Raw genomic sequence first — 23,725 nt, 5'->3', positions numbered from 1 at the left:
ACATTCGTGATCTCGGGATCTGGCTCTGAGCACTATGGGACTTAACATCTGTGGTCATCAGTCCCCTAGAACTTAGAACTACTTAAACCTAACTAACCTAAGGGCATCACACACATCCATGCCCGAGGCAGGATTCGAACCTGCGACCGTAGCGGTCACGCGGTTCGAGACTGAAGCGCCTAGAACCGCACGGCCACACCGGCTGGCTGAGGTATAAGTAGGGGGAAGCAATATATTCGATACCTCATCCAGAATCGCACTCTATCGAAACGTGGACAGCAAGCTACACCGCGATGCAGAGCGCCTCTCTTGAAGAGTCTGCCACTTGAGTTTGTTAAACATCTCCGTTACGCTATCACGCGTACCAAGTAACCCTGTGACGAAACGCGCCGCTCTTCTTTGGGTCTTCTCTGTCAACCCGACCTGGTACGGATTCCACATTGATTAGCAATACTCAGGTATAGGCCGAACGAGTGTTTTGTAAGCCACCTCCTTTGTTGATGGACTACATTTTCTAAGGACTCTTCCAATGAATCTCAACCTGGCACCCGCCTTACCAACAATTAATATTATATGTTCATTCCACTTCAAATCGTTCCGTACGCATACTCCCAGATATTTTGCAGAAGTAACTGCTACCAGTGTTTGTTCCGCTATCATATAATCATACAATAAGGGATGCTTTTTCTATGTGTTCGTAATACATTACATTTGCCTATGTTAAGGGTCAGTTGCCACTACCTGCACCAAGTGACTATCCGCTGCAGATCTTCCTGCATTTCGCTGCAATTTTCTAATGCTGCAACTTCTCTGTATACTACAGCTTCATCCGCGAAAAGCCGCATGGAACTTCCGACACTATCTACTAGGTCATTTATACATGCTGTGGAAAGCAGTGGCCCCATAACACTCCCCTGTGGCACGCCAGAGGTTACTTTGACGTCTGTAGACGTCTCTGCATTGAGAACAACATGTTGTGTTCTGTTTGCTAAAAACTCTTCAATCCAGCCACAGAGCTGGTCTGATATTCCGTAGACTCTTACTTTATCAGGCGACAGTGCGGAACGGTATCGAACGCCTTCCGGAAGTCAAGGAAAATGGCGTCTACCTGTGAGCCTGTATCTAATATTTTCTGGGTCTCATGAACAAATAAAGCGAGTTTTGCGCATCTGCTCGACGACCCTTCTTGAAAACTGGGACTACCTGTGCTCGTTTCCAATCGTTTGGAACCTTCCGTTCCTCTAGAGACTTGCGATACACGGCTGTTAGAAGGGGGGCAAGTTCTTTCGCATACTTTGTGTAGAATCGAACTGGTATCCCGTCAGGTCCAGTGGACTTTCCTCTGAGTTCAGTTGCTTTTCTATTTCTTGGACACTTATTTCGATGTCAGCCATTTTTTCATGACAAGGTACCTATCATACTAGATGAGGGGGTCTTCGAGAAAGTTTTGTTGGGAACCTCTGCTGTGTAGAATCTGACAGGGGTTCCATGGGGACCTGGAACACTGTTCACTGACACTATTACTTTCTTCATTAATCTTTTCAGTGGTACGAGATGTTTTTTTTATTTCGTGACACGCGTGTTAAGAGGAAGCCTGTGCTCGGCTGCCCACAGCACGACGGCATCGCCCGCTGCCGGCGGTGGCAACTCTACCACCACCACCACCAGCAGCAGCGGCGGCAGGCCCACCGTGGTGAGCCAGAGGGCCGACCCTGCCCAGGAGACGTACTCGCTGTCGGTGTCGCCGCCTCTGCAGCCGGGCGCCCGCTACGTGCTCGAGATCCCCTTCCGAGGCGTGCTGCGCGACTCCCTCACCGGCTTCTACCGCACCTCCTACCGCGAGGATGGCCGCACCAAGTGAGTGTACAGGAGTAAACCTCATGTAAACAAACACACACAGCCGCCGTAGCACACGTCCACTTACACTCTTTGAAGTAGGTCCCACTTATGTTCCAAGTCTGTTCAGAAAAAATCCAGAACATTCCTAATTTCGCGCCAGTGGTGTGTTTGAGCGAAGTGCAGTTGGCATACCTGCACACGCCCGTGTTTAATGCGCAACTGCTGGAAGTTTCACTGCTGTGTGTCTGTTAGTTATTGTTCAGTGCTGTATTTGAAACGCCCGCTAAACCCGCTGGGCAGAACAGGTAATAGGATTGTGGAAAGGCCCAAGGGTTGAGGTCAGTGTCTGCTTCTAATTGTCATTTATTGTAATTTATCAACTCTTTCACGGCTGAAGGCTTCCAACAAGAAATCTTAACAAGATAAAAATCCAATGAAGATAGCAGAAAGATAACAAAAAAAAAACAACATACGCAAAGTGCAATACAAATGTCTGAGTGCCACAGTTAAATTTCAAAACTTCAGAATATATTACCAGGTGGCCAACAAGAAGTCTTAAACAAAAATTCAATTAAGATGTTGTTGTTGTTGTTGTGTTGTTGTTGTTGTTGTGGTCTACAGTCCTGAGACTGGTTTCGTATTGCTCTCCAAACTACTCTGTCCTATGCAATCCTCATCATTTCCGAGTACCTACTGCAACCTACATCCTTCTGAATCTGCTTAGTGTATTCATCTCTTTGTCTCCCTCTACGATTTTTACCCTCCACGCTGCCCTCCAGTACTAAATTCGTCATCCCTTGATGCCTCAGAACATGTCCTACCAACCGATCCCGTCTTCTAGTAAAGTTGTGCCACAAACTCCTCTCCAATTCTATTCAGTACCTCCTCATTAGTTACGTGATCTACCCATCTAATATTCAGCATTCTTCTGTAGCACCACATTTTGAAAGCTTCTATTCTCTTCTTGTCCAAACTATTTATCGTCCATGTTTCACTTGCATACATGGCTACACTCCATACAAATACTTTCAGAAACGACTTCCGGACACTTAAATCAATACTCGATGTTAACAAATTTCTCTCCTTCAGAAACGCTTTCCTTGCCATTGCCAGTCTACATTTTATATCCTCTCTACTTCGACCATCATCGGTTATTTTGCTCCCCAAATAACAAAACTCCTTTACTACTTTTAGTGTCTCATTTCCTAATTTAATTCCCTCAGAATCACCCGACTTAATTCGGCTACATTCCATTATCCTCGTTTTGCTTTTGTTGATCCTCCTTTCAAGACACTGTCCATTCTGTTCAACTACTCTTCCAAGTCCTTTGCTGTCTCTGACAGAATTACAATGTCATCGGCGGACCTCAAAATTTTTATATCTTCTCCATAGATTTTAATACCTACTCCGAACTTTTCTTTTGTTTCCTTTACTGCTTGCTGAATATACAGATTTACAGATAGAATAGCGTCGGGGAGAGGCTACAACCCTGACTCACTCCCTTTCCAACCACTGCTTCCCTTTCATGTCCCTCGACTCTTATAAATGCCATCTGCTTTCTATACAAATTGTAAATAGCCTTTCGCTCCCTGTATTTTACCCCTGCCACCGTCAGAATTTGAAAGAGAGTATTCCAGTCAAAATTGTCAAAACCTTTCTCTAAGTCTACATATGCTAGAAATGTAGGTTTGCCTTTCGTTAACCTTTCTTCTAAGATAAGTCGTAGGGTCAGTATTGCCTCACGTGTTCCAACATTTCTACAGAATCCAAATTGATCTTCCCCGAGGTCGGCTTCTACCAGTTTTTCCATTCTTCTGTAAAGAATTCGTGTTAGTATTTTGCAGCTGTGATTTATTAAACTGATAGTTAGGTAATTTTCACATCTATCTGACATTAAAGAGGAATTAAAAAAAAAAATTTCACTGTGTTGCCTCATCCTCTATACTCTCCAGACCTGGCCCCTGCGGACATTTTTTTATTTCCCAACTTGAAAAAACCATTGAAAGGACGAAGATTTGCAACGGCGGACAAGACAAAAGAAAATTCGCAGACGGCGCTTCGCGCGTACGAAGACTACTTCCGGAAGTCCAAACGGAACGGTGTATTAACTGTGGAAGAGGGTGTTTCGAAGCAGACCATTCACAATAAGGAAAAGGTAAGCGTAGAAAAAAATGCTCTGGACAAAGTTCCGGAAGTTTTTGAACAGACCTTGTACTAGATATCTTATTACTGTGTTACGGTAAAAAAAAAATGGTTCAAATGGCTCTGAGCACTATGGGACTTAACATCTGTGGTCATCAGTCCCCTAGAACTTAGAACTACTTAAACCTAACTAACCTAAGTACATCACACATATCCATGCCCGAGGCAGGATTCGCACCTGCGACCGTAGCGGTCACGCGGTTCCAGACTGAAGTGCCTAGAACCGCACGGCCACATCGGCCGGCGTGTTACGGTAAATGAAACTTAAACATATTCTAATAAATGAAGAGCCGTCAATGTCTTAATTAATCATACTTCAGCTAAGGTTTTTTTTTTCTTTTTTTTTTCCCTCTCTTCAGAAATTGTGTATATAGTCGCAGTCTCTGGATTGTTGTGCTCTGATTGGGGAGCTGTCAATAAGTAATATGAAAATGGCTGATGCTGCTTCCTGCTCCGATATGAAACTCCGCGCGCGTAACACCGATAATAAGTGGAGAAAAACAGATTATTCTCAATTGTTTTTCACACTTTTACAGAAATAATCGTCTTTGAAATATTTCTTACTAAAGTTACATCGTTTTTGTAAATAGGATGTATAGCTGAATCGGTAGCATGTAGTAATCTGGTAAGTTCATGGATCGCTGGTTCAAATCTCGCTTTTTGGTCTTTTATATTGTTCAGTTAGCAACCCCTAATTAAGATCCTTTAAATTTAGAAAACATAAAAAAATTAATGTTTTAGGACAAAAATGAAGAATCGAATGCTCATTATTTGGATTACGCCCATCGTTTTATGCCACAGTGAAAAGCGTCGTAGTTCAGTCTGGAACAGCGCGACCACTACGCTCGCAGGTTCGAATCCTGCCTCGGGCATGGATGTGTGTGATGTCCTTAGGTTAGTTAGGTTTAAGTAGTTCTAAGTTCTAGGGGACTGATGACCGCAGACGTTGAGTCCCATAGTGCTCAGAACCATTTGAAAAGCGTCGTAGAAATATGGAAACCAATTTCCACACCATCGAGCACACCGTACAAATTCTGCATTTTTAAGTTGCCACCGTACCACTGCAACATGAACCCAACAGAACTGATCTGGTACCAAGTTAAAGAGGTTTGTCGCGAGAAATAATAAGACATTCAAGCTAAAAGACGTACAGCAACTGATGCATGATGCTTTGTCAGTGTCAAATGTTGCGGCGATACAAAACGGCGCGTCATAAAAGAAGAGGAGAAAATGTGGCGCTTGGATGGCTTCGTGAATTGTGTTGTTGATCGACTCGTTATCAACGTAGCGGATGACAGTTCCAGTACTGAAATTTATATGTCGGATTCGTATATGAAAATGAGTTCAGTTATTACCAGACGACTGAGTAAGTAATGTCTTCATTGGCCTCAATATTTAACTATTCGAAGAAGTCCCTGCAGTACGCTTTTGCGTCAATCATATCCTGCGCGTAAAAATTTCCCTGTGCTTGGGTTAGGAATTTTCATCGCCCTTGTTTTTAGTTATAATATTATGGTAGCTAAGAACTAGATCATGTTGTGCTTTCCGCCTGGCGACCTAATGAAGCGTGTGATATTGCTGGAGTTTTGCGGCATACACTACTGGCCATTAAAATTGCTACACCAAGAAGAAATGCAGATGATAAACCGGTATTAATTGGACAAATATATTATACTAGAACTGACATGTGAGTACATTTTCACGCAATTTGTGTGCATAGATCCTGAGAGATCAGTACCCAGAACAACCACCTCTGTCCGTAATAACGGCCTTGATACGCCTGGGCATTGAGTCAAACAGAGCTCGGATGGTGTGCACAGATACAGCTGCCCATGCTGCTTCAACACGATACCACAGTTCATCAAGAGTAGTGACTGGCGTATTGTGACGAGCCAGTTGCTCGGCCACCAAAAACCTGGAGAATGTGCTGGCCAGGGCAGCAGTCGAACATTTTCTGTATCCATAAAGGCCCGTACAGGACCTGCAACATGCGGTCGTGCATTATCCTGCTGAAATGTAGGGTTTTCGCAGGGATCGAATGAAGGGTAGAGCCACGGGTCGTAACACACCTGAAATGTAACGTCTACTGTTCAAAGTGTCGTCAATGGGAACAAGAGGTGACCGAGACGTGTAACTAACGGTGCCTCATCCCATCACGCCTGGTCACACGCCAGTACGGCGATGACGAATACACGCTTGCAATGTTCGTTCACCGCGATGTCGCCAAACACGGATGCGACCATCATTATCGTGTAAACAGAACCTGGATTCATCCGAAAAAAAAAGACGTTTTGCCATTCGTGTACCCAGGTTCGTCGTTGAGTACACCATCGGAGGCGCTTCTGTCTGTGATGCAGCGTCAAGGGTAACCGCAGCCACAGTCTCCGAGCTGATCGTCCTTGCTGCTGCAAACGTCGTCGAACTGTTCGTGCAGCTGGTTGTTGTTTATCAAACGTCTCCATCTGTTAACTCAGGGATCGAGACGTGGCTGCACGATCCGTTCCAGCCATGTGGATAAGATGCCTGTCACCTCGACTGCTAGTGATACGAGGCCGTAGCGATCCTGCACGGCGTTCCTTATTACCCTCCTGAACCCACCGATTTCATATTCTGCTAATAGTCATTGGATCTCGACCAACGCGAGCAGCAATGTCGCGATACGATAAACCGCAATCGCGATAGGCTACAATCCGACCTTTACCAAAGTCGGAAACGTGACGGTATGCATTTCTTCTCTTTACACGAGGCATCACAACAACGTTTCACCAGGCAACGCCGGTCAACTGCTGTTTATGAATGAGAAATAGGTTGGAAACTTTACTCATGTCAGCACGTTTTAGGTGTCGCCACCGGTGCCAACCTTGTGTGAATGTTCTGAAAAGCTATTCATTTGCATATCACACCATCTTCTTCCTGTCGGTTAAATTTCGAGTCTGTATAACATCATCTTCGTGGTGAAATAATTTTATGGGCCAGTAGTGTATTATTTCATTCTGTTTAAAAATTAAATTAAATTGGAAGGTATATTGTTTCTCTGCGCATCACCTTTTACATCCTAACTCAGCTGCTGAACAGTTGGACCAGCTGGCTGACCATCGCTGTCCACGGTAAATGCGCTGCGAAAGTTGCTGTCCCATTATTATCGTTCAGTCGATATGCGCGCAACGCGCAGAATAAAACGTGTCCCTGTTACTGTACTTGACCTTACTCGAGACAACTTGGCTTCCGCTCCACGCGAAACAAAACCCAATGAGATTCCAGCAAACGCGGAAGAATACATGGTGTAATGTTTACATCACGTTCATTCGTACGATGAACGCAGTATACATGCAGCATGCGACAGCTAGTGTCCAGGGCTGCCTTCGCCATCACTGTCTGACCATTTCTCCTGAACAGAACATTCTGCCCGCCATTGCACGGAAAGATTTCTCCTATTTAAAAATTCAAGGGCAGATTTTTGGCCTGCTTAACCTGCCCTCACACGGGACGTAATTCTAACCGCGAAGCCAGTCAGACGTAGTGTCCCTCATAGTCGCTGCACGCTTTGTAACGACATGCTACATCTCACGGACCATAACATGACTCGTGATTTGCGGTCTCTGTGCTCTTCAGCGATCGTTGTCGGTTTTGTTTAGCTCACAGACTAAACAGTTTCTTCACGGAAATGAACGCGCATAAAATACCTGTGTTGGGTCTGTGAGCGATTGTCGGGAGAAAAGCGGAGGAAACGTAAATTGAGCATAGAATTGCACGACAAACTGACGTACATACTGTAAGCTATTTGGTAAATCAATCCAATCCTCATCCCATTTCCGATTGTAAATTTAATATATTTAATGTATATTGTCTAATGTCAATGTCTGCCCCGATAGCTGAGTGGATGCCGGCACGGTAGTTCAGCGTGTTCGATCAGAGAGCTGCCTGGCCTCTGCAATAAAAAAACTGAGTGAAAAGATCAACAACGAACTTCAACGGATGTCATGTGACGTCCGCTGCGACGAAATACAGCGAACCATAGTGGTCAGCGCGGCGGTCTGTCACCCCAAAGGGCCCGGGTTCGATTCCCGGCTGGACGGAGATTTTCTTCGCTCAGGGACTGGGTGTTGTCCTCATTATCATTTCATCATCATCAGTGGAAAGCAACGAAAACAGCCACTGGAATCACTTCCCTAGACGCTCATGCAGTGGACCTCTCTGACAAGGCTTCCCCCATGGCAAGACAGAACACAAAGTTTTTTTTTTCTTATCTCAATTTGCGCACCCAAAATATCCATAATAATATGGATGTTGCACTAACTGCCATCACTCTGAAATAACGTGCTTCGTCACATAGACTTAAAGATCGTTTCATAGTTTCGTTTCACGGGAAGAGGAGTTTTTTCAGTCCAATGAATACCCGTTTATCATCTGCGTTTCTTCTTGGTGTAGCAATTTTAATGGCCAGTAGTGTATAATTTTTTGGTGTTTAATATGCAAATTCTACCAGAAAGACTGGCTTTTGGAAAATCATCGTTGTGCCGTAACACTGAAACGGTATACTTTCATAGCAGCCAAGTTATAAGACTAAAAACATCCAATTGCAGGAAACCTTTACCTACCGATATATGGTTTCCTGTCATTTTATTATTCGATGACGATGATGATTGGTTTGTAGGGCGCTCAACTGCGGAATCATCAGTGGCCGTACGAAGTTCCAGTTTGTACACAGCCCAATTTTTGTACACAGTCCAGTCTAACCAGTGCCACGAATGATGATGATGATGATGATGATGAAGACAACACCCAGACCCCGGGCAGAGCAAATCCCCAACCAGGCCGGTTTATCATTCGAGAGTTCTTCAATCTGCTTATGCTTCGAAACAACCACATACTCTTAAATAAAGAAAACCCACCATATACGACGTTTAACGCCATACAATAAGGCGGCTTCACTTCTGACGTAAAAGCGATGTCGCATCTCATTGGCCACGCTCCTCTCCATGTGGCAAAACTTTGGAATGTTAAATTCTTTATTTCACACTCCGCAGTGTAGTGAAGTCCCACACTGTTACGTACCGAGAGCCTCGTCCGCGTGCGTTTTCACGTCCCGTGAGAGGACGCTTTTAGAGACACTATAGACACTTATATCATATGCGAATTTTAGAATCTTTACGGCTGAGATGCGGAATTTACTACGATTTTCTAGCACTGCAGTGAACGGAGTTCTGTGGTGGTTGCCTGCCGACAGGACAGTACTTCTCGCGACTTTCTACGCCAGATGCCAACTTACCTAAATCAGAATTTTTACTTACATGATGTCATGTCCGAGAGAACAGACACCATATCCATATAAGTACATAGTTCTGGCAACGAACTTCAACGGGCGTCTGGGGACGTCCGCCACGAACAATTGCAACGATCTATAACGAACAGAATGAGATTTTTCGCCGGCACGGTAGCTCAGCGTGTTCGGTCAGAGAGCCGGTTGGCCTCTGTAATAAAAAACTGAGTGGAAGGATCAACCACCGAACTTGAACAGGATGTCTTGCGACGTCCGCAACGACAACAAAGATCAATAACGAACAAAATGAAAAAAAAAAAAAGATGGATAGAGCGTCTTCCATGTGAGCAGGAGATACCGGGTTCGAGTCCCGGTCGGGGCACGCATTTTCACCTGTCCCAGTTGATATAGATCAACGCCTGTTAGCAGCTGTAGGTATTAACATAATTCTAATAAATCAGACTTAGTTCGAGAATGATTCGGCAAATGTGGTAACAGTTCTCACAGGAGTATAAATACCCGTGCAAATTAAGTTCCGTGTATGATCAAAGGTTTCATACGTTACTAGTAGATAACAGCAGCAGTATTGCTGCGCTTCGAAACATTTATTTATTATTTTACTGTCCCCCCCCCCCCCCCCCCCCCCCATTGGCCGAGTGATTTCCCAAAACCGCTTAAGGCGAATGCCGGGATGGTTCCTCGAAAGGTCATAGCCACTTTTCCTTCTCCGTTCTTCCCTAGTCCGAGCTTGTGCTCCGTCATTAACGACCTCGTTGTAGATGAGACGTTAAACATTTATATCGTCCTCCAGCAGAGCCTCACTCAGTCACACTCTGCCCTCTTTTAAATACAGAATATCTTTCAGTGGCTTGTTTGTGATACTCCTACAATTAGTCACATAATGAAACGTACCCACTCAGTCCAAAAATTTTCGAGACTGGATTAATAAAAATTGAGGACCTTTAAGATGCTGGTTTCGGTTCTTCAGATGTTCCACGTAGCCTCCCCCCACCTGAGTACAAAAGACAGATCGTTCATAGAACCAAGTGAAATTGCCGCAATAATTCTTCTTTTGGATAGTGTTCAACTTTCATGTCACATTGACTTCAATGTTGGTTATGTCGCCAAAAGACTTGACCATTTATGGGAATTTCTGCACTTTGTCGTTTTGTGGTGGCTTCGTCTTGTTAGTACCAAGTCGCATCATCCATGATGATTCTTTCCAGGAAAGAATTGGCCGCGTTTTGCATTTCACTCAAGTCATGGCTGGCGACCACATGCCGTCGTTTCTTTCGGAGTCAACATATGTGCGACAAATCGTGCACACAATTTTTTCCTCGTCTCCAAAAAACCTGGAGAATGTGCAGAAAGCTTAATTTAGAGATGATGCTCCCTTGCGATTTGTGACACAAGGACATTGACACACTACTGTCACACGTCCACTGCTTAACATTGCCAGCTCACAAATGATTTGTCGAATCCACATATGTAATTACAGTCTTTAGCTCAAGGTGCCACGGTTGTCACTGCAATGCCGTCGCTTATAAGCCAGGAGTAAAATCAGTCTCGGCACTTTTTGGATGGATAGTGTATACTATTGATGACTGTAGCCTATAAATGTGATCTTGAGTTTGAGACGTTTTGTCCATTTACCACTGGTCCTGCTGCGTTAATTTCAACTGAGTTGATGCTGGTGTACAGGAAATCCGGTACAATATCTTGTTCAACGTTCTGTAGGGTCCAACAAAGAATACCACATTTTCACGATCCAGTATTACGAAACACGAAAGTCCAGTCTCTGACAGTTTCAGTAGAATTGGATAACAGAAAGTCTAAATTGCGAAAGAGGTGCAAGGAGTGTTACTTACAAGTCTTGGAAGGGTTGAAGCTATTGATATGAATTATAAAGGTGACACCTCTGCCCACCTTGTTAGTCACAGACAGACTGTTTGCTATGTTCTTGCATTCTCAATTCTAGTCTGCTGCCTAATGAATTGCATAAAGCATGCATGATTTTTTCTTTTCGTTTGTAATTTACATATTGCATACAACTAGTTTTCCTTCTAATTCTCGATGTGTCATGACTAACCTGCAGCAGCCTACATCTTCATGGTGCATTTCAGTTCTAACACTGCACTGTTACTTGACCATCTAAAGACACCCTTGATATGTTTTTCAGAATTTTATGTGGAAGAGATGGCTACTATGACAGAAACTAGACTTTAACTGTCTCTAATATATTAATGTTTCCATCACAGCTGCATCTAGGTTTATTTTATTGCTGACTAGTTTCGAACTTTAATATTCTTCTTACGTTTATACGGGGTGTTCAAAAAGTCACTCCTTAGTACCGTATGATTGTTCGCCTGCCTGGGTTACTTCCCTTCAAGTGGACTCTCCCAACATTCCACGGTTTCGTTTACCTCGGCCAGCGTCAGTACTATGGGTGGTGTGTGTCGTTACGTATTGACGTGAACGTTTTAAGTTTAGCTCCTTTGTTTGGTTTTTGTCACTGTTAAAATGATAAACATTGAAGAACGTGAGTTTTTAGTCAAACAAGTGTTCAAAGCTGGCGGTAAATACAAAGTTTAAGTTCGTCAAACATTTAATTCAGTTTCCTCGGAGACAACACTCCCATATCGCGATACTGTGCGAGATTTGATTAACAAATTTCGAAGTACGGGTTCAGTTACAGATGCACCGAGAAGTGGTCGTCCTAGCGTTTTGTCTGAGGATAAACCACTCCATATTTCCGATAAAGTGCCCATGAGTCCGAACAATTCAGTAAGAAAATTCGCCCAGGAAATCGATGTTAGTGTCGGAACGGCCCACACAGCTGTAAGGAAAAAGTAGAACTTTTCCCATACAAAGTGACAGTCGCGCAAGAACTCAAAAATAATGATCCAAGCAAGAGACTGCATTATTGTCAATAGTTCAAAAATTTCGTTCAACATAATGGAAGGGATATCCTTAATAAAAAATTTTTCACTTATGAGGCGTGGTTTCATTTATCCAGATACATGAACTCTCAAAATTCTCGTATGTGGAGTACTGCACATCAGTTGTGTATTCATGAGGAACCACCTCATTCTGTGAAAATAGGAGTTTGGATTGCAATTTCTAGACGTCGGATTGTGGGTCCCATATTTTTCAACGAAACAACAAACGCACGACGATACTACAATGATATTCTCTACTCATTGATAGGAGAACTTGAGTTAAGTGAAATACTGAACGGTTATTTTCAACAAGATGGTGCAACCGCGCATACAGCTCGCAATGTCACTGCTTGCTGATGTTTTTGGGGATCGCATAATTTCACAGGGACTTAGGCCTCCACGATCGCCTGACCTAACACCACATGATTTTTTCTTCTGGGTGCAGCGAAAGCAACTGTCTATAAAAACCGTCCAAAATCCACTGAAAACTGCAACATCCACTTTCACTGCTTCTGTTACAGAAGAAATGTTACAGCTTGTGTTTGGAAATTTGATTAGACGAATTGAATTGTGTATTCAACAACAGGGGGGGAGGGGGGGGGACACTTTCAACATTTAATGTAAATATTTGTAAGTAAAACTGAATATTAAATAAACTAATAACTTGTATTTCACTGAGTTTCATTTCGGTATATTCACTGCGGCATACGGCAAGCGCGATACAGCACTGCGGAGAGACTTTCTGAGCACCCTGTATATTTAATGCTGAGAATGTGTGTTTGTATGAGAACTCTTCCCAGGCCCCTGGTCGAAATGGACCAAATCTGCCACACAATCCCCTTGCCCTGATAGGACCAACGTAGCTCTACATGTAACATTTATGGAGATACATACATTTGATTTGTTAAGCACCTACTGTATAGGCTGCTCAGCATGACACGTGCATGTTGTGGGATTGTATCGATATGCCTTATCAACCTGTTACAGGTCTCAGCGGCCGGCTTAATTTGATGTTTCTTATTGGTGGTGTTATGCATATCGTACATCTTTGTGGCACTTTAAAAGTGTGGGTGATGGTAAGTTATATTTGGGGGGAGAGCTACAGACAGTAAGAAATTATGACCCCTCAGAACCGAACCCTGGATCGGCGACTGTACAACGTGTACTTCTTCTTGAGAGATTAATGCTGTGTACCAGAGTCGGATTCAAATCCGGGACTTTTCCTGTTCTTCGCTGTGAGCTACCCACGCACAAATCAGTACACACAGTTTCAGTCTGCCAAGAAGTTCTAAAACAGCACCGTTCTTCTGAAGATTGAAACATTTATTCTGAAAACAATCCTAGGCCATCGCTCAACCATCTCTCGCCACTGCCCATTCTTTCAGACGTGCTAGTCTAGCAAAGTATGAGGGCGTCTGTGAAGTTAGAAGAGAGCTGTACGAGTGTCTCATGAGTTGCACCCAAATAGTTTAGTTGTCTGGAAACACAAGGTTCTGGATTCGAGTCCCACTGTGGAACGCTGACGTACGTAATATGCGAGGAAAATTCAAAGCACCGCATATTCCACTGCAGCGTGATACTATCATTCGGAGAAAGTGCTGTTGCTGATCTTACTAAGTAGAATGAGTTTGCAAACTATTACGATTAGCTTGATGAATTACTGGCAGTATGACATGTAATGATCACATAGGCTCAGTCGTAGTAAAGCAGCTAGCAGACCACGGAGGAGACTGCTTGCAAAAATACTGTGTGTCCCATCTTAGACTGTTAGTCAAATGTGCTGGACCCACATCAAATAGTACGGGGTGTTCAAAAGTCTCTCCGCAGTGCCGTATGATTGTTAGCCGCGCGTGCCGTATGTCGCAGTGAATATACCGAAATGAAACTCAATGAAATACAAGTTATTAATTTATTGAATATTCATTTTTACTATCAAAGTTTCACATTACATGTTGAAAGTGTCCCCCCTGTTGTTGAATACACAATTCAGTTCGTCTAATCACGTTTCCAAACACAAGCTGTAACATTTTTTCAGAAAACAGAAGCAGTGAAAGTGGATATTGCAATTTTCAGTTCATCGATGGATTTTGGACGGTTTTTATAGACAGTTGCTTTCGCTGCACTCCAGAAGAAAAATTCAGGTGGTGTTAGGTCAAGCGATCGTGGAGACCAAAGTCCCTGTGAAATATGCGATCACCAAAGGCATCAGCAAGCAGTGACATTGAAACGCGAGCTATATGCGCGATTGCACCATCTTGTGGAAAATAACTGCTCAGTATTTCACTTAACAAGTTCTCCTATGAATGGCTACAGAATATCACTGTAGTACCGTTGTGCGTTTATTGTTTTGTTGGAAAACCCAGGCAGGCGAACAATCATACGGCACGCGCGGATAACAATTGTATGGCACGGCGGAAGGCCGTTTTGAACACTCCGTACTAGCGCCAATCATTCCACGAAAGAATACTTGCAAAGTTTCAAGAAGCAGGATGGAGAAAACTGTTAAGATTTTTAAATAAAACAAACGTGATTAACGTTCTATATCGTTATTCTTCATGTCTACATACACTCCTGGAAACTGAAATAAGAACACCGTGAATTCATTGTCCCAGGAAGAGGAAACTTTATTGACACATTCCTGGGGTCAGATACATCACATGATCACACTGACAGAACCACAGGCACATAGACACAGGCAACAGAGCATGCACAATGTCGGCACTAGTACAGTGTATATCCACCTTTCGCAGCAATGCAGGCTGCTATTCTCCCATGGAGACGATCGTAGAGATGCTGGATGTAGTCCTGTGGAACAGCTTGCCATGCCATTTCCACCTGGCGCCTCAGTTGGACCAGCGTTCGTGCTGGACGTGCAGACCGCGTGAGACGACGCTTCATCCAGTCCCAAACATGCTCAATGGGGGACAGATCCGGAGATCTTGCTGGCCAGGGTAGTTGACTTACACCTTCTAGAGCACGTTGGGTGGCACGGGATACATGCGGACGTGCATTGTCTTGTTGGAACAGCAAGTTCCCTTGCCGGTCTAGGAATGGTAGAACGATGGATTCGATGACGGTTTGGATGTACCGTGCACTATTCAGTGTCCCCTCGACGATCACCAGTGGTGTACGGCCAGTGTAGGAGATCGCTCCCCACACCATGATGCCGGGTGTTGGCCCTGTGTGCCTCGGTCGTATGCAGTCCTGATTGTGGCGCTCACCTGCACGGCGCCAAACACGCATACGACCATCATTGGCACCAAGGCAGAAGCGACTCTCATCGCTGAAGACGACACGTCTCCATTCGTCCCTCCATTCACGCCTGTCGCGACACCACTGGAGGCGGGCTGCACGATGTTGGGGCGTGAGCGGAAGACGGCCTAACGGTGTGCGGGATCGTAGCCCAGCTTCATGGAGACGTTTGCGAATGGTCCTCGCCGATACCCCAGGACCAACAGTGTCCCTAATTTGCTGGGAAGTGGCGGTGCGGTCCCCTACGGCACTGCGTAGGATCCTACGGTCTTGGTGTGCATCCGTGCGTCACTGCAGTCCGGTCCCAGGTCGACGGGCACGTGCACCTTCCGCCGACCACTGGCGACAACATCGATGTACTGTGGAGACCTCACGCCCCACGTGGTGAGCAATTCGGCGGTACGTCCACCCGGCCTCCCGCATGCCCACTATACGCCCTCGCTCAAAGTCCATCAACTGCACATACGGTTCACGTCCACACTGTCGCGGCATGCTACCAGTGTTAAAGACTGCGATGGAGCTCCGTATGCCACGGCAAACTGGCTGACACTGACGGCGGCGGTGCACAAATGCTGCGCAGATGGCGCCATTCGACGGCCAACACCGCGATTCCTGGTGTGTCCACTGTGCCGTGCGTGTGATCATTGTTTGTACAGCCCTCTCGCAGTGTCCGGAGCAAGTATGGTGGGTCTGACACACCGGTGTCAATGTGTTCTTTTTTCCATTTCCAGGAGTGTATTTATATCTCAACGTAGTCTTTCTGGCGACGAACACATTTCTGCCAGCGAGAGACCAGTTTGTTGATTACCTTCACTGTAGAAGGTTTCGTTTCGTTGACGGAACTACACCCTCACCTTTGGACTGCTTCATCACTATCAAAGTGAAGTCCTCGAAGGCGTTCTTGAAGTTTTGGGAACATTACGAGCACGAACAACTAAAGGTCGCAACTGATCCCGATACGATCACCACCGTGCACAGCTTTCATTCTGCTGAGGATTTCAATTGGAGGCACGTTTCCTGCGCTTAGTTACCCGACTGTAGCACGCTGTTTCTCACGCACTGCCGTGTTACCCCTTGCAATTCGGAGCCCTCTAGCGGCAGAAAGTTGCAACTTCGGTCAGCGAAACGTGGAAGCCGTCAGCGAAACGGGGAAGTCGGCCGAGTAATATGCACGACGTGTAGTACCTCAACCGACATTGAAAACTGAATTAGAGGCATTACTTTTCCAGCACGCCCTAGTGTGTAGATATTATTCGCAAAGCGTATTGCGAATACAGTTGATAGTAAACAAGTAATAAATCGAAACGTCATGACCGATCCTGAAGTTTTACTGCATGAACAACAAAAATGTAGTAAGCTATAAAGTCTTTTTTCTTTCCATTATTTTGTGGGAGAGAACATCAGCGAGAAAAAGTCTCGTAAAGATATGAAATAACGTGAAAAATTTGTTGGAAGTCGCCGAGTCCTCTTATTCTCAAATACTGGATGAGTAAAAAAAAAAAAAAAAAAAAAAAAAAAAAAAAAAAAAAAAAAAAAAAAAAAAAAAAAAATGATTCAAATGGCTCTGAGCACTATGGGACTTAACATCTTAGGTCATCAGTCCCCTAGAACTTAGAACTACTTAAACCTAACTAACCTAAGGACATCACACACATCCACGCCCGAGGCAGGATTCGAACCTGCGACCGTAGCAGCCCCGCGGTTCCGGACTGCAGCGCTAGAACCGCACGGCCACCGCTGCCGGCACTGGATGAGTAAAAAAAAATGGCTCTGAGCACTATGGGACTTTACATCTGTGGTCATCAGTCCCCTAGAACTTAGAACTACTTACACCTAACTAACCTAAGGACATCACACACATCCATGCCTGAGGCAGGATTCGAACCTGCGACCGTAGCAGTCACGCGGTTCCAGACTGAAGCGCCTAGAACCGCACGGCCACACCGACCGGCACTGGATGAGTAAAGTACGGGTATTTGCGCGCCGTCTGTTTCGCTGCCGTAACACACACACAGAATTGCTAGCTGTAGTACTTGTCTTATTGTGTTAATCTGTTTAATAACATTATACCTCTCAATGAGAATTTTTAAATTCGGTCAGTAAGTACAGGAAATACTGATCAGTAATGTAGGTAAAACTAGAAGAAATTCGTTCAGAATTCGTGGTACAGTGTGAAATACCTCCTGCCACGCACTTCACAGTGCTTCGCCTAGTGTAGTTGTATAGTAGGTGTAGATGCGGAACAAGGGACGTTAATCAATCATTTCAGTGATTGCCTCATTTGCGCTTGACAGTAAGGAAGTCGGAGATGACATTCGTGATCTCGGAGAAACTGGTAAGGAAATCGTGAAGCTGGTCGTGCGAGTGCGTGCGTATGCGTGTGTCGAACGCAGATTTGTGAGTGGGTGTTTGTACAGCGTCTTGTGAATGGCTTCAGCAGGTTCTAAGACGCACCGCACACAGAACGCCACTCTGCAGTTCAATTATACTGTGCGGGCGCTCTTGGATGACTTGACAACTTCGTGTTAGCGAGTGTGATTCCCCCTTGTGTAACTCCGCAAATTACCCGTTGCCACATATTGCCGTGCTGGCGTCGTTAAAGGGCAGTCCCCAAGACTGAAGAGTGTAAGCCGCTCTGTTCAAGACAGACGAGCTGATCAAAAGTATCCGAACTCCTGTCAGTGGACGTTAATTTCGGATGTGTACACACGTCGCTTTCACGACTGCTTGAACTCTGCTAGGAATACAGTCAGTGAAATGTCCGAATGTTTGTGGAGGAATGGCAGTCCATTCTTCTATTTTTCTTCCCGAGACTTTTTTCCCTTGGCTCTTGCCTTGCCATTTTCTTCCCTCTGCCCTTCAAACCGCTACTTTCGTTCAACTTTCGACCCAATCTCCAGATGACCACGTATTAATGGTTAACCTTAACCAGACATACGCAAACATCGCAGTACCCACATCCTGCGACACCTCACTTTAGTGAAAACTAACCCTTATGCAGAGATGGCAGTAGACCTTTTGTGTTGGCCTTCTTGCCGATGTGGGCGTGGAGGGGCTCCACTTCCTTGAGTTAAAGGAAGAAAGGAAGATGAAAGCTACGGTGTTTGCAGATGATCTGATGATTTGGGGGAATAAGGAGGAGGAAGCACAAGAGCAGTTGGACGTATGGGAACGAACAGTACAACAAGAATATGGGATGAAATTTAGTATAAGTAAGAGTGATATGATTATCGCAACAAGAAAGGAAATAGGAGCAACTGGAATAACAGTTGGTGGGGAACGATTGAGGAGAGTGGAGAGTTTCAAGTACCTAGGAAGCCTGATACAGGAAAATAGCAAAAACTACAGAGAAATAAACGAGCGGGCGAGAAAAGCGGGAGCATTTCGGAAGAGTGTCAGAAGCCTGATATAGAGCAAGGCTGTACCCCAAATCAGTAAAAAGGTTATATACCGACCATACTATGTCCTAACCCTGACATGCATCAGAAACCTAGGTTATGAAAGGAAGAGGGAAAAGGAAAATTACAAGCTACTGAGACGAAATTCTTGAGAAACAGTATTGGAGTGACAAAGATAGAGAAGTTAAGAAATGAGAGAATCAGAGAGTTAATGAAGGTGTAACCATTACAGGAGGAGACAGAGATATCAAGGCTGAGATGGTGTGGACACGTTAAGAGAATGAAGAAGAAGAGGATACCCAGGAGGATACACGAGATGAAACTGGAAGCAAAGAGACCAGGAGGAAGACCGAGAGAAATGCGTAGAGGAAAAGACAGGACCAAAGTGAAGACGGAGAGATGGTGGCAAGACAGAAGAGGCCTATGTTCCATACAGATCCGGCCAGAGGCTGGAAACTGTCCAAGATTATGATGATTATGATGATGATGAGTCAAGGTGTCCGATTGGATTCACATTGGACATCTGCACAGGTCAGTCAATTTCAAGATTGTTAATGTCAACAAACCATTATCTCACAGACGCTGCTCTACGGCAGTGTGCATTGCCATGCTGATTCAGTCATCGTCCCCGAACTGTTCTACTACTGGACTCAGTAGACACAACGCAGTAAGACGTGGTCGTATCCTTCCGCATATAGCGATTTTTTAAGGGCAATAAAAGACCCACAACATGATACCGAAAAACAGCCACACGCCGTAACACCATCTTTTCTGTACGTCACTTGAAGTGTTGCTGTTTGAATAATTAATAAAATATGCCCCAAACGTTTAATTAATGCTAAAAACAGTAAAAATAAATTTTCTCTATGTAAGTAAATCTGTAAATTAAGGAGAAAAGGTCATATATTTTGCTCATATAAACAATGTTCCAGACAAATGTTTATACATCGAAAATTTATAAAAGACGCTCTGTAAAGCGAGCTGAAGGCAATGGCCGTAATCAGTTTTGACTCTGTAAAAGCAGGAGGTGTGCTCCTCTCTCTCTCTCTCTCTCTCTCTCTCTCTCTCTCTCCCTCCCTCCCTCCCTCCCTCCCGTTTGTTATTGATTGCTGTCTCATACATGTAAGTGTCGCTCTCGTATCTGTTACTTTTGCCGGCCGCGGTGGTCTCGCGGTTGAGGCGCTCAGTCCGGAACCGCGCGACTGCTACGGTCGCAGGTTCGAATCCTGCCTCGGGCATGGATGTGTGTGATGTCCTTAGGTTAGTTAGGTTTAAGTAGTTCTAAGTTCTAGGGGACTGATGACCACAGATGTTAAGTCCCATAGTGCTCAGAGCCATTTTTTTCTGTTACTTTTGGTTAAATACGTTAATTTAATGGTAACAGCCGTGTTTGAATCAAGAAACCTACTTTCCTCCTCCATTAATGTCACATCTCAATTTATTATGTTGAATTTTAGAACTTTTTCAGGCTGCATCGAAGGGGTGGCCACAGCCGAATGCTACTAGTGTTCAGTCGTTGGCATTTATCAAACTATTATTTCAGCTTCCCTGAGATCTCTTTTGCCTATCTTTTCTGTCAGTAGCTGGACAATGTAATTACGCGAACTGCGTGATTTTGGAATCGGTCACTGCTCTCTAAACAATGCCGTCACTCAACGTTCTATTCGATCTGGAGGAAATTGGATGCTGGATGGCAGAATGCAAATTAATTATTAAAAAGCTACACTGCGCCCAAACAGGCCATGAAGGCCCAACGGTACCGACCGGCCGTCGTATCATCCTCAGCGCACATGCGGATATGCTGGTGCATGTGGTCAGCACACCGCTCTCCCAACCGTATGTCAGTTTATGGGACCGGAGCCGCTACTTCTCAGTCAAGTAGCTCCTCAGTTTGCCTCACAAGGACTAAGTGCACCGCGCTTGCCAACAGCGCTCGGCAGACCGGATGGTCGCCCACCCAACTTCGGTGATGGGCACCGGTGTTACCACTGCAGCAAGCCGTTGATCTAGTAAAAATTTTCCATGCACCCTTTTACCATTTCAGAAACTTTGCCACCAGCAGATTTGATTAAAAGTTCTGCAATATATTATAGTATCAGTAATATTATACGCTGTTGGCATTACATATGGTGCCATGAAACATTCTCAACGCATTCGCCAAACTCGAACCCCTCCATCGGATTGTCAAATGTGCAGCAGCGATTCATCAGTTCAAATCAAACGTTTCCTGGATCCCTTGTCCAGTGGCTCGCTCTTTAAACCATCTCAAACGTCATTTAGCCCTGAAAACAGAGCTGTTCGACCATTGTGACATATTCTTTTCAACGCCCCTACGCGCAGCTGTCGTGGTAAGGGCTGTTTTGTTCTTGTTTAGTTTGTTTATGATGGCTAAGTGAACAACGTGCAGCTGTGAAATTTTGTTTTCTACTAGGCAAAAGTGCTGCTGAAACTGTTTTAATGTTGAAAACAGCTTACCAAGACGCTATGGAAAAAAGCTCAAAGTGTAAGAGTGGTTTACTCGATTTAAAAATGTCGACAGCTCGGTTTATGACAAACGTCGTTCTGAACGTCTATAAACTGTTCGAATCGACGAGCATATTGAAAAAATTAGAGAGCTTGTGCTCACACATATCGTCGACAAGACAACTGATTAACTGTCAGAAATTAGTGGGTTATCTTGGAGCCGGCCATGGTGGCAGAGCGGTTCTAGGCGCTTCAGTCTGGAACCGCGCGACCGCTACGGTCGCAGGTTCGAATCCTGCCTTGGGCATGGATGTGTGTGATGTCCTTACGTTAGTTAGGTTTAAGTAGTTCTAAATTCTAGGGCACTGATGACCTCAGATGTTAAGTCCCATAGTGCTCAGAGCCATTTGAACCATTTTTATCTTGGAGCTCGGATCAGCTAATTTTAACGGAAGATTTGAGAATGGAAAGGGTTGCTGCCAAGTTCGTTCGTCAGGTATTGACTGACAATCAAAAGGAACGCCGAGTTGAAACATGTCGTGCTTTGAAACAACAGTTCGAAACTGATCCAGATTTTTTAAAGAAGGTGTGATGAGTAAAGGTGCTGTGGTTTCGAACCAGAAACAAAGCAACAGTCAAGCCAGTGGAATACGTCGTCGTGACCCCGTCAAGTCAAATCAAACATAAAACAATGCCGATTTGCTTTTTTGATGCCAAGGGCGTAATTCATTCAGAGTTTGTTCATCCAGATCAGACCGTTAATCAAATGTTTTATTTGGAAATTTTAAGAAAATTGCGCAACAGTGTTCGTCAAAAAAGACCCTATTTGTGGCAGGCAGGAGACTGGTTCTTCCGCCACAACGTACCTGCTCACGCAGGTGTTAAGACAGTTTTCGGCTAGAAATGTCATGGTTTCGATGCCCCACGCGCCTTACTCGCCTGACCTGGCCCCCGGCGACTTTTTATTTCCATGCATGAAAAGGGGCGTGAAAGGACACCGATTTGACAACAGTGAAGAGGTCTAGGGGAAAAAAAATAGTGGAAGCACCGGTGGGACAAATGTATTAGTTGTAATGGAGAGTATGTGGAAAGGGGTAATCTTGTTTTGTAAACATTTTGAAAATATATAGCTTTTAAAAAGTAATTTCTTTTTTCCGGAAATAAAATGTTAAGGGAACTCTATAGGCTAGACTGGTTTCAAGGTCACTGCCATCTACTGCGACTCAGTGATGTCTTTCCATAAAACGTAACCGTAACTAAAGTCATTGTAATTTTTTCATAATGTAGGGACACAGTCATAATATATTTCTTTAAAGTCAGTACCGCCATTAGACTTTTTTATTTTCAGTGTTACATTTACACGATCATGATTTTGGCTTCAAAGTGCCATTAGCAAGTGTTTTAATGTTATGTAGTGCCTAAGATGGCATACTGTCGTATTTGACCCTTAGACAATGTGTCTAATAGTGTATTTTAAAAACGACAGCATGCCATCTTAGGCACTGTATAACATCAAAACACTTGATAATAGCACTTTGAAGTCGAAATCATGATCGCGTAAATGTAACACTGCAAATAAAAAACAGTTCAAATGGCTCTGAGCACTAGGGGACTGAACATCTGAGGTCATCAGTCCCCTAGAACTTAGAACTACTTAAACCTAACTAACCTAAGGACGTCACACACATCCATGCCCGAGGCAGGATTAGAACCTGCTACCTTAGCGGTCGCGCGGTTCCAGACTGAAGCGCCTAGAACCGCTCGGCCACAACGGCCGGCTAAAAAACAGTGTAATGGTGTTAGTCAAATGCGACAGTATGCCGTCTTAGACACTGTATAACATTAGAACACTTGAAAATGGCACTTTGAAGCCGAAATCATGATTGTGCGTGTGTAAATGTAACACTGTAAATAAACAAGTCTAATGGCAGTACTGATTGCAAAGAGATAAAATCATTGTGTTCTCGTGGTGTTGTTGGCCGCCGCACGCAGAGTAGTGCCTCTGTCGTGCTCCGCGGTTTTCACTGTTGAGATGAATCGACACTCCAGTGTTAATCTGTTCCAGGCTAGTATAGAAGTTGTCACTAAACCAGCGAAGTTCAAAATCCGCGAGTCAGCTGCCCCTACCGATGCCTTTCATGCAACCCGCAATGTTTTATCTGGTCTTGCAAAGTTCACGCGAGATTTTCATATTCTCGCGCCCACTGAACGCAAACTATTAGTCCCACAAAAAAGTAGACAGGAATTTCTTTAGGAAATTTAATGTAGTTAAATTTCATGTGTTTGCGCAAGAGGCTATAGTTTTCGACTTCAAGAAAAACACCCATAAGCGACCTTCTAACGCACCCACACCCCATACGCAGCTCCAACCA

General features: G+C 44.4%; 1 protein-coding gene across 3 annotated transcripts in view; it reads left to right on the top strand.

Moving 5' to 3' along the window:
• LOC126428092 (aminopeptidase N-like) overlaps positions 1–23,725 on the top strand; it is a 332,543-nt gene that overhangs the window by 169,142 nt on the left and 139,676 nt on the right. For all 3 annotated transcript variants that reach the window (XM_050089984.1, XM_050089983.1, XM_050089982.1), the window contains exon 4: positions 1,615–1,857. In XM_050089984.1, coding sequence (XP_049945941.1) covers positions 1,615–1,857 — 243 coding nt within the window. The remainder of the gene's footprint in view (positions 1–1,614; positions 1,858–23,725) is intronic.

This window comes from Schistocerca serialis, chromosome 12, assembly GCF_023864345.2.
Source record: "Schistocerca serialis cubense isolate TAMUIC-IGC-003099 chromosome 12, iqSchSeri2.2, whole genome shotgun sequence".
NCBI lineage: Eukaryota > Metazoa > Arthropoda > Insecta > Orthoptera > Acrididae > Schistocerca > Schistocerca serialis.
The sequence above is the reverse complement of the archived record's forward strand: the minus strand, read 5'-3'. Positions and strand labels throughout refer to the sequence as shown.